This window comes from Kwoniella europaea, chromosome 3 (genome assembly GCF_036810445.1).
Source record: "Kwoniella europaea PYCC6329 chromosome 3, complete sequence".
NCBI classification, from domain to species: domain Eukaryota; kingdom Fungi; phylum Basidiomycota; class Tremellomycetes; order Tremellales; family Cryptococcaceae; genus Kwoniella; species Kwoniella europaea.
The window spans coordinates 1,366,902-1,381,685 of record NC_089489.1 but is presented as its reverse complement, the minus strand read 5'-3'; the positions used below and the strand labels follow the sequence as shown (position 1 = coordinate 1,381,685).

Below are 14,784 nucleotides of genomic sequence, written 5' to 3'. Positions count from 1 at the left end.
TGAACAGTACAAAGTGCAGTAACCAGGATTGAGTATAATGCATGATGGGTTTGGTTGTATTTGTGTTTGTATCGTATGTGCAAGTTTATTGTATGATGAATTATGTGCTTGGTTTGGTTTAATTTGAATTACTAAAACAATGAGGTGAGATGAGATGGGATGTAGGATAAGAAGATCATAATGCTGAAATACTGTAAATACCTCTCAAAAATAGAAACCTTTTACGATGAACACGGATACGAATAGCTACAAGTAAAGTAATTGAGTCTCCGAATTGATGAACAGACGGTGCACAGAATGTGAAGGAAGTACCGAGAAGGTTGTCGAGATTATACCATAACCATCTAAGCGGAGGAAGGATCAAAATTCAATCCAAAGTGTGTCATAGTCTAAGCCAGACATGCTCGATTTGATTAACATAGTCTAAAAGAGTGAACAAAGAGAAGCGAATCAGCACAGATTCAGCACAGATTTTCAAACGATCAATTCCAAAACCAAATTGCGATGTAGATATAGAACTTACAAAACCTGTAAACCCAAATCATCACAAACATCTTTCCAATCCGCTCGTGGTTCACCAGAATCTGATCGTCTCCAAACTTCCATTATGATCCTATTGGCAGTTTCGATATCAAAACAGCATTGTGATCTATACAAGGTAGAAAGATTTGTTAGCAATGATCCACCCATATAAGTGCAAATCTTAGGAGGAATCGATCCGTGTGACGTATCCTTATAGCGGATTTCAGATTTAGAGATCTTGATCAACTCACTTGAATCCTTCGAGCAGCGTCAACACCCATTGTCTAGAAGCTCCGTCTACGCAAGATCCAGCAATGATAGCAGGCCAAGTAAGACTACGTGATACATAGCCACAATCAGTCAGCTGAATCACTTTCCTAGCCAAGTACTGAAGGATGACCACTCACTCTATCGACATGCCTAAAGCAGCTGTCGACCACGAGCAATGTTGTAAGACCTGTTGAGCAGCATTCTGCACTCTGATATCTTCTCGAGGATATTTGAATACCATTTTCAAGAGGAGTATCTACAGACGCACACGCCAGATCAGATCAGCTTTCACTTCCTTTTCAAACGAATGATCGTAAACTCACCTTCATAGCATACGCATAGGCTCTATTACCGACTTGTACCCTCTCATGTTCCAATGTACTCAATTGTAGACTTTCTATCCAAGCGTCTACATCCCTATTTAGCTGTCTAGCTTCGACCACCAAAGGATCTAGCGGTTTCCCGTCATTTGATAGTCCTCTAGTAGTAGCCAGGGTCGATAAGAGAGGGTTGGCTGAGTTGCTATATGTAGAAGGCGTAGAGGTATCATCTTCGGTGATTATCACTTTGGATCTAGCTACTCTAGCTAAGAGTCTAGTCACTCTAGCGAAGAGCAATACCATCACTCGAGACACTGAACACAAACCGTTATATCAGCAACCCGACAGAAGAGATAAGCTTAGATACCATGACTCACTTCCAAATTGCTTCTCAACCGAATGTTCCTCATAAGTCGATCGACTAGCTTCCAACCACCAACTCTCCCATCTATCGCTGAACAAACTCGGTTCTTCGCCAGTGGTCAAGCAGCCTGCAAAAAATGACACGACATGAGCTTTTCTTCACAGAATCAATCTGCCACAAGCAAGCTCACTGAATGTTTCATATATGGCCAAAATCTCAAGCATCAACCTAGCAGGAGATACAGTCACTCCATCGGTCAATTTACGAGGCTCAGATTTCTTGAGCATCTCAGCTGGACCACCTCGACTATTTGTCATACCATTCATCAGCTCATTCTTTCAATTTTTCCGTCCGTCCGAGGGGTGATCGGAACTCACATAGCTACCATCTCTTTAGCCAGGTTGAAATTGTCCATCCATCCACTTCCCCCAAAGAAGATATCAATCGTACCTAGAGCTGTACTAGCTCCCAATGCAGCATCTGACATCGCACCGTCTCCATTCCTCACGGCTCTTCTGACCATTTCTTTTCCTGTATCCCTAAGAGTCGAGGCATACTGGAACATCGCTGCGGTCTGAGAAGTCGCTACACCCGATCGAGCTAGCAGGAAAGCCTGATGAATCGCTCCAATACCTAGTAATGCTACTCGAAGTGCATCTGCTGAGGGGTTTAGTCCTAAGACCCAACGAAGCGTCAGTCGGTACATCACTAATGTTTGATCCGCAGAGAAACTAGACGTACCTCTTGGAGAATCAAGAGCTAGAGGTAGGTTGATAGCTAACATCGGATTCAATCCACTTGGGATAGCCATCATGAGAGAAGCGGCATTGGCACAATAATGTAGAATGAGACTCCGTTCTTCCGCTGTAGGGAACCATGGGAGAAGGACTAGCGATCACCGATACACAGGTTAGCAGCTGGCGGGGTTTTGACGACGCACCATCGGATTGTGCACTTACAGTTCGGCGTGGTCAACATCGGCGCACCACCACCTTCTGATGTCGTCCAATCCTGCTTTCCTATCTGTCCAGCCAGATACTGTTCTCCTGAACTAGCCAATCCCGTACCCAGCGCCAGACCAGAGTCGTAATTCGTATTCGTACTCGTAGAAGAGCTTGAACCGGTACCTCCGACGAAACTCGCATCCCATCCTGTTTCGTTGTTCGTAATTTTACCATCAGGCTGATCAGGAGACGAATCCGATACCGTAGATTTATCTTTGGTTGGGCTATGAAGTGATTGAGGTACACAGGGTCAACAACAAGATCAAAGAAGATACAATGTGTCAGAGACAAGAACAAAGCACTCACGATACTTTACGTTTACCTGCATCGGATCGCGTACGTTTAGGAGCGGGTTTGCGTTCTTCTTCACTTTCACTTTCTTCCGTACTGCTTCGAGATCCATCACCATGTTTATGTTTCCCACTTGATTTCTTGCCCATCCCCTCACCAGAATCAGGGTACTGACACTGAACACAGAACATGAACAAATCAATCAACAACACTCTCACTTCCATACGATGACGGTCAACGGAAGCGTGAAGTTGAGGGAAGACTTACTTCTTTTTTAGCTATTATACACCTCTTACAAGTCGGTCTACCTTCATCGCACTTTATTCTTCTAGACCTACAACACAAACAACCTGTTCTCGTCCTGGTATACTTCTGTCTCCTTTTCTGTCCGCTCCTCCCACTCCCACTGGGTTTTGGTTGTCCACTCGCTCCAGCCGAAGGTGAATTTCTAGCTGAATTAGGTTGAGAGGTCAATGGATCTTGTTCAGGTGATGGATCATCCCAATATGAATTAGATATTGAATGTCGACGTAGGATATCCGCTTGCGTAGGATTGGAATATATATTCGATGCCGATGTCGATGTCGATGTCGATGTCGACGCTGAAGTTGAAGATGGAGGTAAAGGTAAATTCGAATTTAATCCTCCTGGATTTGATATATGACCTGAATTATCTAATAGTCCTGCATTGGGAAAGAACATTGTAGATGATGATGATGAAGCTGCTGAGGATGGTTGATATAATGCCGGCATGGATGTTGAAGCTGCAGCCGATGCTGTTGTTGAGGAGGTGGATATGTCAAGTGGGATAGGCTGCAGAAGGCTGGCATAAGGGTATCGTGGATCAGGCGGTGGATGAGATTTCATAGGGTTCGTGCCAACGCTTGTGCTATTTTTGAGAGTCAACATATTCAAGAGTCAGCATGAGGAAGAACCCAACAACCATTATAGCATGACATGCAAAGATGAAGCATGAAAGAAGCAATAGGCGACTAATGGTAATGGTGTGTAGAGGATCAAAGCTTGATGGTGGATGATAGTTGCCGCATGGTGACATGATGGCATGGTGGGGGATCTACAAGAGAAGGACAACGACAAGAAGGCATGTCCAGGCATCCTTTGAAAACCTCCTCATACGCACACACACACACACACACACACACATACACACGCACACGAATACTCACCTGGAACTTTGGTTTTGGTTTCCGTCATAATCATATCCATATCTACCATTCGACAGATGTGAATAACCATTGTTATCCATCTTGATCTTGTCCCTCGGTGATCTAGATGATGATGGTGTGGATGATGAAGGTGAAATCGAATTTGTATGTGCAAGACCAGTCAAAGATGATGTTGAAGGGATCAAAGGATCATTTTCATTATCTGTAGAATACGAAAATGGATTCGTACTCCATTCGTTGGTCGTGTTGGTGTTGCTGTTGGTGTTGCTGTTGGTGTTGCTGTTGGTGTTGCTGTTGATTCCGGTGCTATATAGTGGAGGAGAAGGCGAAGGTGATGATGATGATGATGATATTGTTGTTGAGGTTAATTTTGATGGTAATGATGATTTAGCTGTTGTTGTCATCCTCTGAGACGAATTAATCCGCTGAGCTAAGCTAAGCTAAAGCCAATGATATTTTTGATGGTCAACTGGTCAACTGATCAAGGTATGGGATAAACAAATTTCGAATTTTTGGATGTTACGATAGTTACGTCTTTGCGTTTGTGCCCGTTTTCGCGTTTGGTTTTAGATCTGAAATCGGACCAAGAGGATGGATGTTTTACGATTGATTTGGGTTGGACTTGATGGTGGTGACGGTTGTGCTACAGTAACCTCGACAGTGACAGTGATGGTGGTTACTAACAATGAGAGATATCTGGCGAATTGATGGTACAGACAAATTTTGGGTTTTGTTGATGAGTACTGGGTATACAGTAATCCGTAATCGGATTCGGCTTTTTTTCGAATCTACGCTGACTGCAGCTCAGGTTGTTTTCGAATTTTCGACGTTTACTCGTAGCTCTCTGATCAAGTTTGGTTTTCCGTGCCTGGAATGATTGATGGGGAAGGGATGAATAACTAACTACGAGTGACTTCTCAGGAGGTGAAGGGAGCCAGAAGTGTGTAGAGTACACTCTACAATCTTCGAGTCAATTCTGCATCTGCCTAGTTTTCTCCTCTCTGTCTGCTCTGCTTATTCTCACCTAGCAGAGAGAAAAACTTCCTCAAATGCATGGATGACGTGTTTGGTCTCAATTCAGTTCAATCCAATTACTCCGTATCCGCAATCTACGGCTCTCCACCTCAACCAAGTAAGAAGGATTTTCTGAGCTGGTGTCAGCAAGTGGCAAAGCCCGTAAAGTCTTCACAGGTGACGTTGCTCGATTGCTCTGTTGCCAAGCCCAAGTTATATTCGCATATAGTTGCCCCCCGTACCTCTCCCAACTTTGAAATTACTCTAGCAAGCATGATGAGTTGGAAAATTTTCAATACTACGTACTGAGCTTCATCCTCGTACCATGTACCATGCACCATGCGGAGAATAAAGGGCAGTACAAGCTGTACAGATAATCAAAGTCAGGGAAAAGGAAGGGAACGGAAGTAACCGCGGCCGAAGCTGAGATCTGGTATTTAAGGGTTAATCTCATCTCAACTCAGTAAAAGTTAGCTGCACGTACGAGTATACATAGAAATTCATGATTTGAATCGATCTGATCTGGGTTGAGTTGATATATGAGAAGTTGTAAGAGTACGAGTGAGGAGAAAACAAGCTAGTACTAGTAGTATATATAAGAAGAGAAGGTAAATGCTATCTTCTTATATAAGAGAAATAAAAAAGAGACAAGAGATATTTACATCCTCAACCAAAGACGAAAACAAAAGAAAGAGAAAAGAAAACACATCAAGATGAAGATCTCATAGATATATATGTATATATCATATCATATGTACACGCCCTCAAAAGGAACAATCACAAACGAAAAGCAAAAGATAGAAAAATAAATTGTTTTTGTTATAATATATCGATTTTACTTTATTTCCATCTATGATTTATGGTTTTGTTTTGCCACCTTTTTGTTTTCGAGGTGGTGTAACGGCCGCTACAAGTAAGAATTAGATAGGTAGAAGTCAGCATACTTGTCCAAAGACTGATTAGTTGATTGTTTCAATACCATTTTTGCAAACACGACAGCGAAATGACATGACACGACACTCGTCTGAAAGATCAAATATTCAAATACATATATCCACACCTTCCTAGGAAAGGGGTATCTATGTAATATAGTTTCTGGGTATAAGGTTCTGAAATAGAAGAAAAAAAGAAAATACATTGAAAGAATAGAATGGAAGAGAAGAAAAGCGTAGGGGGGAGACACGAGGACGATGAACAAAGAAACGGACTCAAGAAAATATGATTCTTTTCAATGTTTTTTTGTCAAAATCAAAGGGATTGGGAGATCACTGACGCCGTCCGCTGGCACCGTATCCCCCATATTTCGGAGCTTTCTTCTCGGCTGGTTTGAGGATCTGCATGTGAAGACCAGGAATCAGCATTGCTGTGAACGAAAGCGAAAGTCAATACTCACCTGGAAGGAACAGAGTAATGTATCGTCGACGGACATCATAGCACCGGCGTTATCGAACTGATATAAAGATATTGAGCTACTGTCATTACGGTTGACCAAGAAATCTTCACTCACCTCTCCACAATAATTAGGAGCCGAGAATAGGGTTACCAATTGACGTTTGGCGAAGAATTCATAACCATCCTCGACGACCTTCAGGGCAGCATTTATGAGCACTATAACCCAAAAGTGAGATGTCTGATCACTCACTTGATGTGCTCGACAGATCAAATCCATATCATGTTTTTGCAAGAATCGCGATACCACGTCCGGTCCAAATGTGAATGATACACCTCGATCGTTCTCACTCCATCCTGTAATGTCTTTATCGGGATCAGACCAAAGCAGATCACAGAGGAGACCTGTAAAATGAAAAAAAGGACTGTTAGCTATAGCTCAAAGAATGCCAAATATGGATCATCTCACCAGTATCAGGTACATCCGTTGGTCTCATGACCCTTCGGATCTGTTCCATGCTTTGAAGATCGGGACTCTGAAAGAGAAAAGAGTAGTCAGTAAAATGGATATGATCGGGGATGATTATCAGACTTACCAAACCACCATGCATAGTGAAGATCTTCTCATCTATAATAGCAGCGATGGGTAGACAGTTGAAACAGTCGGTAAAGGTCTTCCACAACTTGATGTTATAACGTCGCTTGCCTAATCACCAGCAACAAATGAGTAAGCATTCAGAAGAAGACAGAATTTCCGCCTATGCCTTCGTTTCAAGAGATAATACTCACATTCATCGTAGAATCCATAAATTCTATTGATACTCGCGCATTCGTGATTCCCTCTCAAGATAAAGAAGTTTTCTGGGTATTTGATCTTGTACGCCAAGAGCAGACAGATAGTTTCGAGTGATTGTTTTCCTCTATCGACGTAATCTCCCAAAAACAGATAATTGGCCTCTGGTGGGAAACCGCCATATTCGAATAACCTCAGTAAATCATAGTATTGTCCGTGGATATCACCTATATTGTGTGAGAGTCACTTGATCAGCTTTACCCTTATCTTCGAACGAGAACCCCAATACTCACCGCAGATCTTGATTGGAGCTTCCAATTCAAGTAAGATAGGTTGACTGATGAAGATTTCTCGGGCTTTCGTACAAAGGTATTTGATCTCATATTCTGCTAATTGTACAGCTTTACCCGGTCGATTTCCTCGTACTATGTATAGTGATCAATACAACTGTCAGCGTTTCCACCTTGTGAGCGAATGCCAGGCGGACATGTTCGAAGGTTGTGTAAAAATGACTCACCCTCTAAAAGTCGATCGATGACCGAATCCAAGTCAATTTCGTTCTGTTGTTCACCCATTTTGAAATAGTGGTGCTGGGATGAGAAGGGGAAGGAAGATGTTATGGGTTAGAGAGCTTTCGAATGCCTGAAAGAAATAAAGGTGTATGTCAGCTATGCCCCCATTGTCCCTATGCACAACATGTAGGTATCAGAGGGAGTGATATGCAGTTAGGAGAAGCACATCAAGCATGACGATAAGATTGTTCACATCCTATCAAGTGTTAAGGAAGTGATTTGACTCCACAATTTCCATCACGTGAAGTTTTGATTGACGCTGCTTGGCGATATGCCATCCGGCAACAGACAGGAGGTTTTTGTCCATTGGACAGCAAAAGGAAGGAGATAGCAAAGAGAAAAATAGAGAAACATTGCATGATGAAAGACAAGGAGACTCACAACTATCCTTTATTCAGATATGAGCGTGAAAATTTGATCTTTGATCCTTAACCCTAAGGAAATCTATGCACTTTACAATCGTATATTGAACTCCGCCTCTTGTATGGGTACTGACCACTTGTTTTCAATCAATGTTGCGAGAGGTTATTTGATGATAGAAGAAATGGGATGTCGTGTCTGAGGGAAGGAGGAACGAATGAATATATGAATGTGTGAAATAGGGATCAACGTCGACGTCGACGGGTAAAGGGGAGTCGATGTGGACTTAGTTTGTGGGATGTCACTGTACGATATGAATGAGAAGATAGGTCAGTGATACTTTCCCCTAACGTAGGTTGATGTGTTGTAAGATGGTGGACTGCGATGTGATGACCCTAGGCTATGACTTCATGAATCCCCTCGTCTGGTCTTGTCTCCAACAAGCCCCCATCCATCAGACCTTTCTTCCACTAACTCACCTTGTTTCGATGACTGTTGGACCCCTTTCTTGCTCTGTCCGTATGACGAGCCTTGTGTCCTTGTTCTTTCGATGCTGTTGCTATGGTGAGATGTATGAGTTTGATCTGTGTAGAATAAGAATGAATGGATGGATGGGATGATGGGGTTGAGGATGAAGGATGAAAATGACACGCGGTGGTCAGAGTGAGTGTGAGTGGGAGGATACTGTTACAAGCTAAACAAAGAAATACTGCTATGCAGTGCGATTGAATGTGGCACTTTCCAGTCGTATACGGTGGCGGCACTTGACCCTCATAACGCCGTGTAATCCCGCGACTGCTGCTGGCGCTGCTGAGAGTAAGGCGCGTCACATCTCCTATATGGCGCCCGTTGAGGGGACATGAGATTGGTCCAACATTTACGGATCATCTGCTCCAGATGGCACTCGCAAGCAGATAGGCGACGAGGTCAGGAAAGGGCATGGGAAGAGCTCAGCATGAGAGGTGACCAGGAGAGCTAAGCTCTCGCAGCATCCAGTCTTTCCCGTCTAACTCACAAAATATACTTTGACTATATGACGCTAGAAGGAAAATAGACTTGGGACGGTATGCCTTCTTAACTGAACGGAACGATTGAAATGGTGATTATGTAGTCCACCATTATGCATTTCTTATCACTCAGACTCTATAGACATCGACATCGTCCTCCTTCTCTCTTCTACTGTCAAACGAAGATTCATTACTTGATCTCTTTACACAAAAAGCTAATTCTACAACTCGACTATACTTTAATGTAGATATTCGGATTTCAGATAATTAGATGATTCAATCTGTGCTCAGAAAGACTAGATGGGACCAGGGATAACGTGTGGTACGGTGTTAGTCGTAGTTTGTACAGGATGACCCGAAGGAGTAGTATTGTTGTCAACCTAAAGAAAACAATAATAACATTTTATCAGCATCTCCAGCCTGTCTGCGATGTGATTGAGATGAAATGGTGATTCACTTACATCGTTCAAAGCCTTTTCAATCTTTTCGCCGACTTTGTGGGCAGCGTTGGTCACTTGAGTGATGAATCCTGGATGAGTGGGCGAAGCGGTTTTCTCATCGATAGTATGAGTGATTTGAGTGAAGGTGGACTAAAGCAGTCAAAACATTAGCAACAGCTCCAAAACCATGATATGTAGCGCAGACTTACTTGAACAGCAGTGAGACCTTGCTCAAAAATACCTTTAGCCTTCTCGCCTGCTTCAGCGGTGGTGGCAGAAGCGTTATCAATGCTCTTTTCAGCGGTATTGGCTGAAGTAGGAGCAGGGGTGGTCGAAGGCGCGTTACCCTGTGATGTAAGAAGCGAATTTGATCAGCGCCTCGATTCTCATCGTTGATCTACATCCATTCATTAAAAGAAAGCAACAACTCCTTCCGCCGGCAACTCTCTACCGTGCCCTCAAAAGTCATCTCAAACCTCCTCGTTACCAGCTTCTCATCTCTCGGACCTCCATAAGCCCCTCAGTCCTCGTTCTCTTGCCCAGCCCCATCCTAAAGATCACTCAAATATTACCTACTCACCTCAATCTTATCGATAATCTCCTTAGTCTTAGCTTCAATCTTATCCGTATAAGGCTTAGCAGCCTCTTGGACTTTATGAGCGTATGGTTCTACTTTTTCAAGGTACTATATACAACAGCAACAAACAAACATCAGCCAAATGCCAACTACCATATTGTGCATCGCACCTATGTACTTGTAGATAATCGTAGATAGACGATAGACTCACGGGCTTGGCCAAAGCTTGAGCTTTATCCAGAATGGTAGGCTCGGTGATTGGGTCCAAAGCCTTTGCAGGTTCCGAGATGATAGCTTCAGCAGGAGTGACAGGTTTGGGCAAAACCTCGCCTCCAACGACTGGTGCTCCTGGTACTTCCGCTGGTGGGGCCGCAGCAGTGGAGGTAGAAGCAGACGCGGACGTAGCAGGAGCGGAAGTCGCGGGGACCACGGGAATTTGGGGTGGGATGGCGCCGAAGGACATTGTTGTTGCTGTTGAATGGATAGTTTGATTGTTGAGCAAGTTGATGATGATGACTTGAAGATAGTCCGTTTATGGGAATGGAATGGATGGGTATGTAGATTGATAGATGTTTGGATTAAAGAGGGATCGACATTGGGTAACGTTATCAATGTTCATTCTGCTAACTCATGCTGCAAGGGGATCCCAAATGACCGGAGCCAATACCAATCCACAGTCAAGTGGCGCCAGATGACGTCATGACGTCATTTACTCGTAATTTCCACTAGTTAGTGCATCTGATCTATTCTACCTATACTCTACCCGCCAACAAATTCAAGGGTTGGATCAAGCACAGAATATGGTAAGGGGGAGCAGCGATAAAGCTTTGGTACTATAAGTTTCGGTCGAAAGGGAGAATTGTGAGGTGAAAAGTGATCACCCTTCTACGAAAGGTAGGCGAGTGCCTAATGACGAGTGATGTGATGTGTTAAGATGCACTAACGAATTGAGGGTATGGACGAAGAAAGTGGAGGGATATTTGGGGTTAAAGTGTTGGAGTGTTGCAATCTGATATGACAGATAAGATCATCAGACGTAATCGTATACAGAGCAAGAACTATTGCTGATAAGAACACAGATATGAAAATTCATGCGTACTTTATATCTCACTTCCTTTGTTCTTCAAACTGAATGAGCTGAACTGATAAATGACGGTCTAGGAACTGATTTGGCTCGTATCGGATGTCGTTGAGTATTTAAGGGGATCCAAAGGATATTGCATGTATGCTGACAGACTAAGACATGACGAGCGTAGCTTCTTTCGTACCGCAGGTTCTCATGTTGATGCGATGAAAGGATTCATAGCTCAAGGCGACTAACTGCATGAGGCTGAACTACCTCTTATACTTTGTCAGTACTGATGTAATCCGAAGAAGATTTGCATCTTCGTACTAAACCTTTTTTTCAGATAGGAGCTGCGAGCTATCCTTTCTTGTAAGAAGTAGGGTCAAAAACCGCTCGTTGATTGTAAAATCGTACTAAATCTTTAGGTGACACCTTGATCAGACATCGACTTCTCATTGTTGTCTACAAACAGTACAGATCATTCAAAAAACGAACAACAATGTTGAATGTCACTGAGGATGACCAGTCCTCTTTCCAGGAAGGTGCACATGAACAACAAAAGGAGAATATACAACCTGGAGGTACCAAAGGCCCTTCCTCTGCACCAAATACATTCATCAAACCTGCAGGTGACTCACCTCTTGGAACGAACAGAAAGTCAACAATCAACCAAGACCCTTCACCTGCTTTCATTAAGGATAAGAGGGACAGACCACCTTCACCCACGGTCAAGAACGATGCTGATCCACCTGCGATGTCACTGAAGAAGCAGATAGTCACCGCGATCATATTAACAGCTACGACAGTGATGACCTCAAGTAGCGGACAGGTGCTCAACATCGCTTTACCTACTATCAAAGATGATTTGAATATTGGTGAAGGGGATTTACAATGGATAGTTTCGAGCTATAATCTGTCGGTTGGCTGGTGAGTCCTCAGACGCTATTTACAGATCCGAACATCCAAGCGGATCAATATCCCTTTTTTCGTTGGTCTATTCAGTCTACTATTATTCAGTGGTCGACTCGCGGATATATACGGCAGAAAGAAGATATTGGTAGTTGGAATAGTAGTATTTACCGTATTCACATTGATCGGTGGATTCATGCAGAACGGTCCTGGATTGGTTGTTACTAGGGCTTTGACTGGATGTGGAGTAGCTATGACGTGAGTGTTACCAGTACTTTGATTTGTATATCTCCCTCGAATAATACTTTTGTCGTTGATGATATTATACCTTCCGTAGAACACCCAGTACGACTGGAATTATAGCCGAACTCTACACTGGTAAAGCAAGATCAAGAGTATTCACCTGTTTCGGAGCTGGCTTTTCTGTAGGAGGTATATTGGGTTTGCTAATAGGTGGTTTATTCGTATCTTATGTCAAGTGAGTTTCAATCCCACTTTTCATTTGACGAATCGGTTGATAACCATGTAGTGCTGGCTGATACCCACACTGGAATTTTTTGCCAACACCACAGATACACCTGACGATCATGTCTATTTGTTGTTGCTGGGATTGGCCTGTTGATCGGAATTTCAGTGATCATCGTCATACCTTCAGATGGATCTCATACGACAAACAGACATGTAGACTGGCCCGGAGCATTACTCGTAACAGTCGGATTGGTGCTATTTATTTTCGCGATAAGTGACGCTCAAAGCGCTCCCAATGGGTGGAAGACTGTGTGTGAGTGGGAATTTCTCTGTATTAGTAGCCACCGTCCCATCTTCATGCCCGGTGAGATACGTCCTTATCAATGTCGTCTGTCGCATATGCTTGAATCATGAGTATATAGATATACTGATGCTAAACTACTCTTCTCGAATAAGATATCATCGCTCTTCTAGTCCTCAGTATCGCCCTCACTGTTCTGTTCTTCTTCTGGGAGCACTATGTCGCGCTCAAAACAGACAATCCACCTCTAATGCGATTAGCTCTATGGACGCGGGCGAAAGGCAGATTGGCCGCCCTGTACTTCGTTAGCTTCCTGGCGGTTATGGGCTTCATAGTAAATCGCTAGCAAAGTAATGTCGAGAATCACAGAAAATAAGTAAATGAAGCTAACCTGCATCTTCAATCGGACAGCCAGCGCTATACAATGCCACTTTGTTCTTCCAAGAAGTCCAGTCTATTGGTTCAGTAGGAACAATGCTGCTATTCTTACCGACAGAGGTAGCCGGCATAATATGTTCAATTTTGGTCGCCCTGCTGATTCATCGAATACCCGCTTACTGGTTAGTCGTTATTGGTCTTTTGGCTTGTGGGTGAGTGAGCTCATACTCATATACTCATCTATGTATAGCTACCTCGTGTGCTTATGCGACTTGCTATTCGTACTGTAGATTCGGTGATATGTGTTTCGCGATTTCAGAAAAGGATACCAATTATTGGAAATTACCATTTCATGGAACGTGGTTGATAGTCTTTGGCGTAGACCTGTAAGTGCATTCTCCTTTCCCTCTGTCAAAGAGATTCAACAATCGCTAAGATCCGATAAATTCATCATATCCATGGTTATACATCCATTCTAACGCTGGCGGTGATTTGCTTCACAGATTTCTACCAACCGGCCTGATATTCGTATCCCATTTCTCCCTTCCAGACGAATACAGCGTAGCAAGTGGCCTGTTCCAAACATTATTGAGATTAGGAAGTTCCATTGGATTAGCACTGACCTCCATCATGTTTGATTCTCAATACAAAATCTCCCTCTCTGATGGAAGAAACCAAGAAGAAGCTTATCTGGAAGGGATTCAAACTTCTTTTTGGCTCAGTGCCGCAGGATGTTGGTTTGGAGTGATAGTGGCGGTCATAGCGCTTAGGGGATTAGGCGTTTTTGGGAAAGATCAAGAACAGGATAACAGGGGGGAAAAGACTCGTGATGTTGAAGGTCAGATTCGGAATAGCAATTTGGTCGATTCATCAGATACACCAACGCCAACGGCGGTCGAGAAGGATCAGAAGAATTGCAAGAGTGATAGCAATACTGAGGAAATGATGTAACATTGGTCATCTGGACATCCGTGGTCTGGACTTGAGGCAGAATCTAAAGTGTGAAAGGATCTATGGAGCTTGACTTAATGATACGTTGCACCAAGTGTGGGTGATGGCTTCCATACTTTCATCAGAAGTCTATGCTGTACTGATTCCCGAATTAATCGGCCCATCACCTTTGCGCATGGGGAAGGCGTCAATGTGATCTTGCTTCGGATCTCTGAATACTCTTTGCGCAGCATTACATTCTTTATTGATTGGCCGCATGCAACAACAGCCGTTCCCTCTTTCTTCGTTTTACTTTTGCACTTCACTAGTTAGCGATTCCCTCGTTACGAGTTTTCCATCGCCTACGACTAAGTCTGAACGCAAACAGGGAAAAATGACTTCTCTTGCAAAAGATACTGGTAGCTCAGGTACGGCAGCAATCGTTCGTTCGAGTGTAAGTGATCAAGACACACATCATAGCAAAGAGAGGATGATTGTCGAGCCCAGAAACACACAAAGTACCAGTAACACTCTTTCGGATAGACCGAATCCCACTTCAGCTGACCCGGAAGATCCACCCAACATTCTTCATCTACTCCTGCGACAGACACACAAACACACT

At 43.4% G+C, this 14,784-nt stretch overlaps 6 protein-coding genes across 6 annotated transcripts; 2 read left to right on the top strand and 4 right to left on the bottom strand.

Moving 5' to 3' along the window:
* Positions 1-519: 519 nt before the first annotated feature.
* Positions 520-3,680, bottom strand: V865_008369 (uncharacterized protein; the record flags this gene model as incomplete). Its single annotated transcript, XM_066232105.1, has 11 exons — positions 520-649; positions 774-857; positions 930-1,048; positions 1,116-1,426; positions 1,490-1,603; positions 1,667-1,782; positions 1,854-2,151; positions 2,218-2,364; positions 2,436-2,704; positions 2,787-2,947; positions 3,039-3,680. 11 exons carry the CDS (start codon positions 3,678-3,680, stop codon positions 520-522), a joined length of 2,391 nt encoding a protein of 796 aa, XP_066088202.1.
* A 274-nt stretch (positions 3,681-3,954) lies between these two features.
* Positions 3,955-4,362, bottom strand: V865_008368 (uncharacterized protein; the record flags this gene model as incomplete). Its single annotated transcript, XM_066232104.1, has 1 exon — positions 3,955-4,362. The coding sequence occupies one exon, from the start codon at positions 4,360-4,362 to the stop codon at positions 3,955-3,957; it is 408 nt and encodes a 135-aa protein (XP_066088201.1).
* A 1,875-nt stretch (positions 4,363-6,237) lies between these two features.
* On the bottom strand, positions 6,238-7,729 carry V865_008367 (serine/threonine-protein phosphatase PP1; the record flags this gene model as incomplete). The annotated part of the gene is made up of 9 exons (XM_066232103.1): positions 6,238-6,306; positions 6,366-6,422; positions 6,480-6,557; positions 6,615-6,766; positions 6,831-6,897; positions 6,958-7,067; positions 7,151-7,381; positions 7,448-7,579; positions 7,672-7,729. 9 exons carry the CDS (start codon positions 7,727-7,729, stop codon positions 6,238-6,240), a joined length of 954 nt encoding a protein of 317 aa, XP_066088200.1.
* A 1,660-nt stretch (positions 7,730-9,389) lies between these two features.
* V865_008366 (uncharacterized protein) lies at positions 9,390-10,573 on the bottom strand (the record flags this gene model as incomplete). The annotated part of the gene is made up of 5 exons (XM_066232102.1): positions 9,390-9,473; positions 9,555-9,683; positions 9,743-9,880; positions 10,114-10,218; positions 10,322-10,573. 5 exons carry the CDS (start codon positions 10,571-10,573, stop codon positions 9,390-9,392), a joined length of 708 nt encoding a protein of 235 aa, XP_066088199.1.
* Positions 10,574-11,675: 1,102 nt separating this feature from the next.
* V865_008365 (uncharacterized protein) lies at positions 11,676-12,667 on the top strand (the record flags this gene model as incomplete). The annotated part of the gene is made up of 4 exons (XM_066232101.1): positions 11,676-12,103; positions 12,179-12,343; positions 12,423-12,563; positions 12,658-12,667. 4 exons carry the CDS (start codon positions 11,676-11,678, stop codon positions 12,665-12,667), a joined length of 744 nt encoding a protein of 247 aa, XP_066088198.1.
* A 73-nt stretch (positions 12,668-12,740) lies between these two features.
* V865_008364 (uncharacterized protein) lies at positions 12,741-14,183 on the top strand (the record flags this gene model as incomplete). The annotated part of the gene is made up of 6 exons (XM_066232100.1): positions 12,741-12,766; positions 12,841-12,866; positions 13,010-13,188; positions 13,266-13,444; positions 13,523-13,618; positions 13,736-14,183. 6 exons carry the CDS (start codon positions 12,741-12,743, stop codon positions 14,181-14,183), a joined length of 954 nt encoding a protein of 317 aa, XP_066088197.1.
* Between the last annotated feature and the right edge of the window lie 601 nt (positions 14,184-14,784).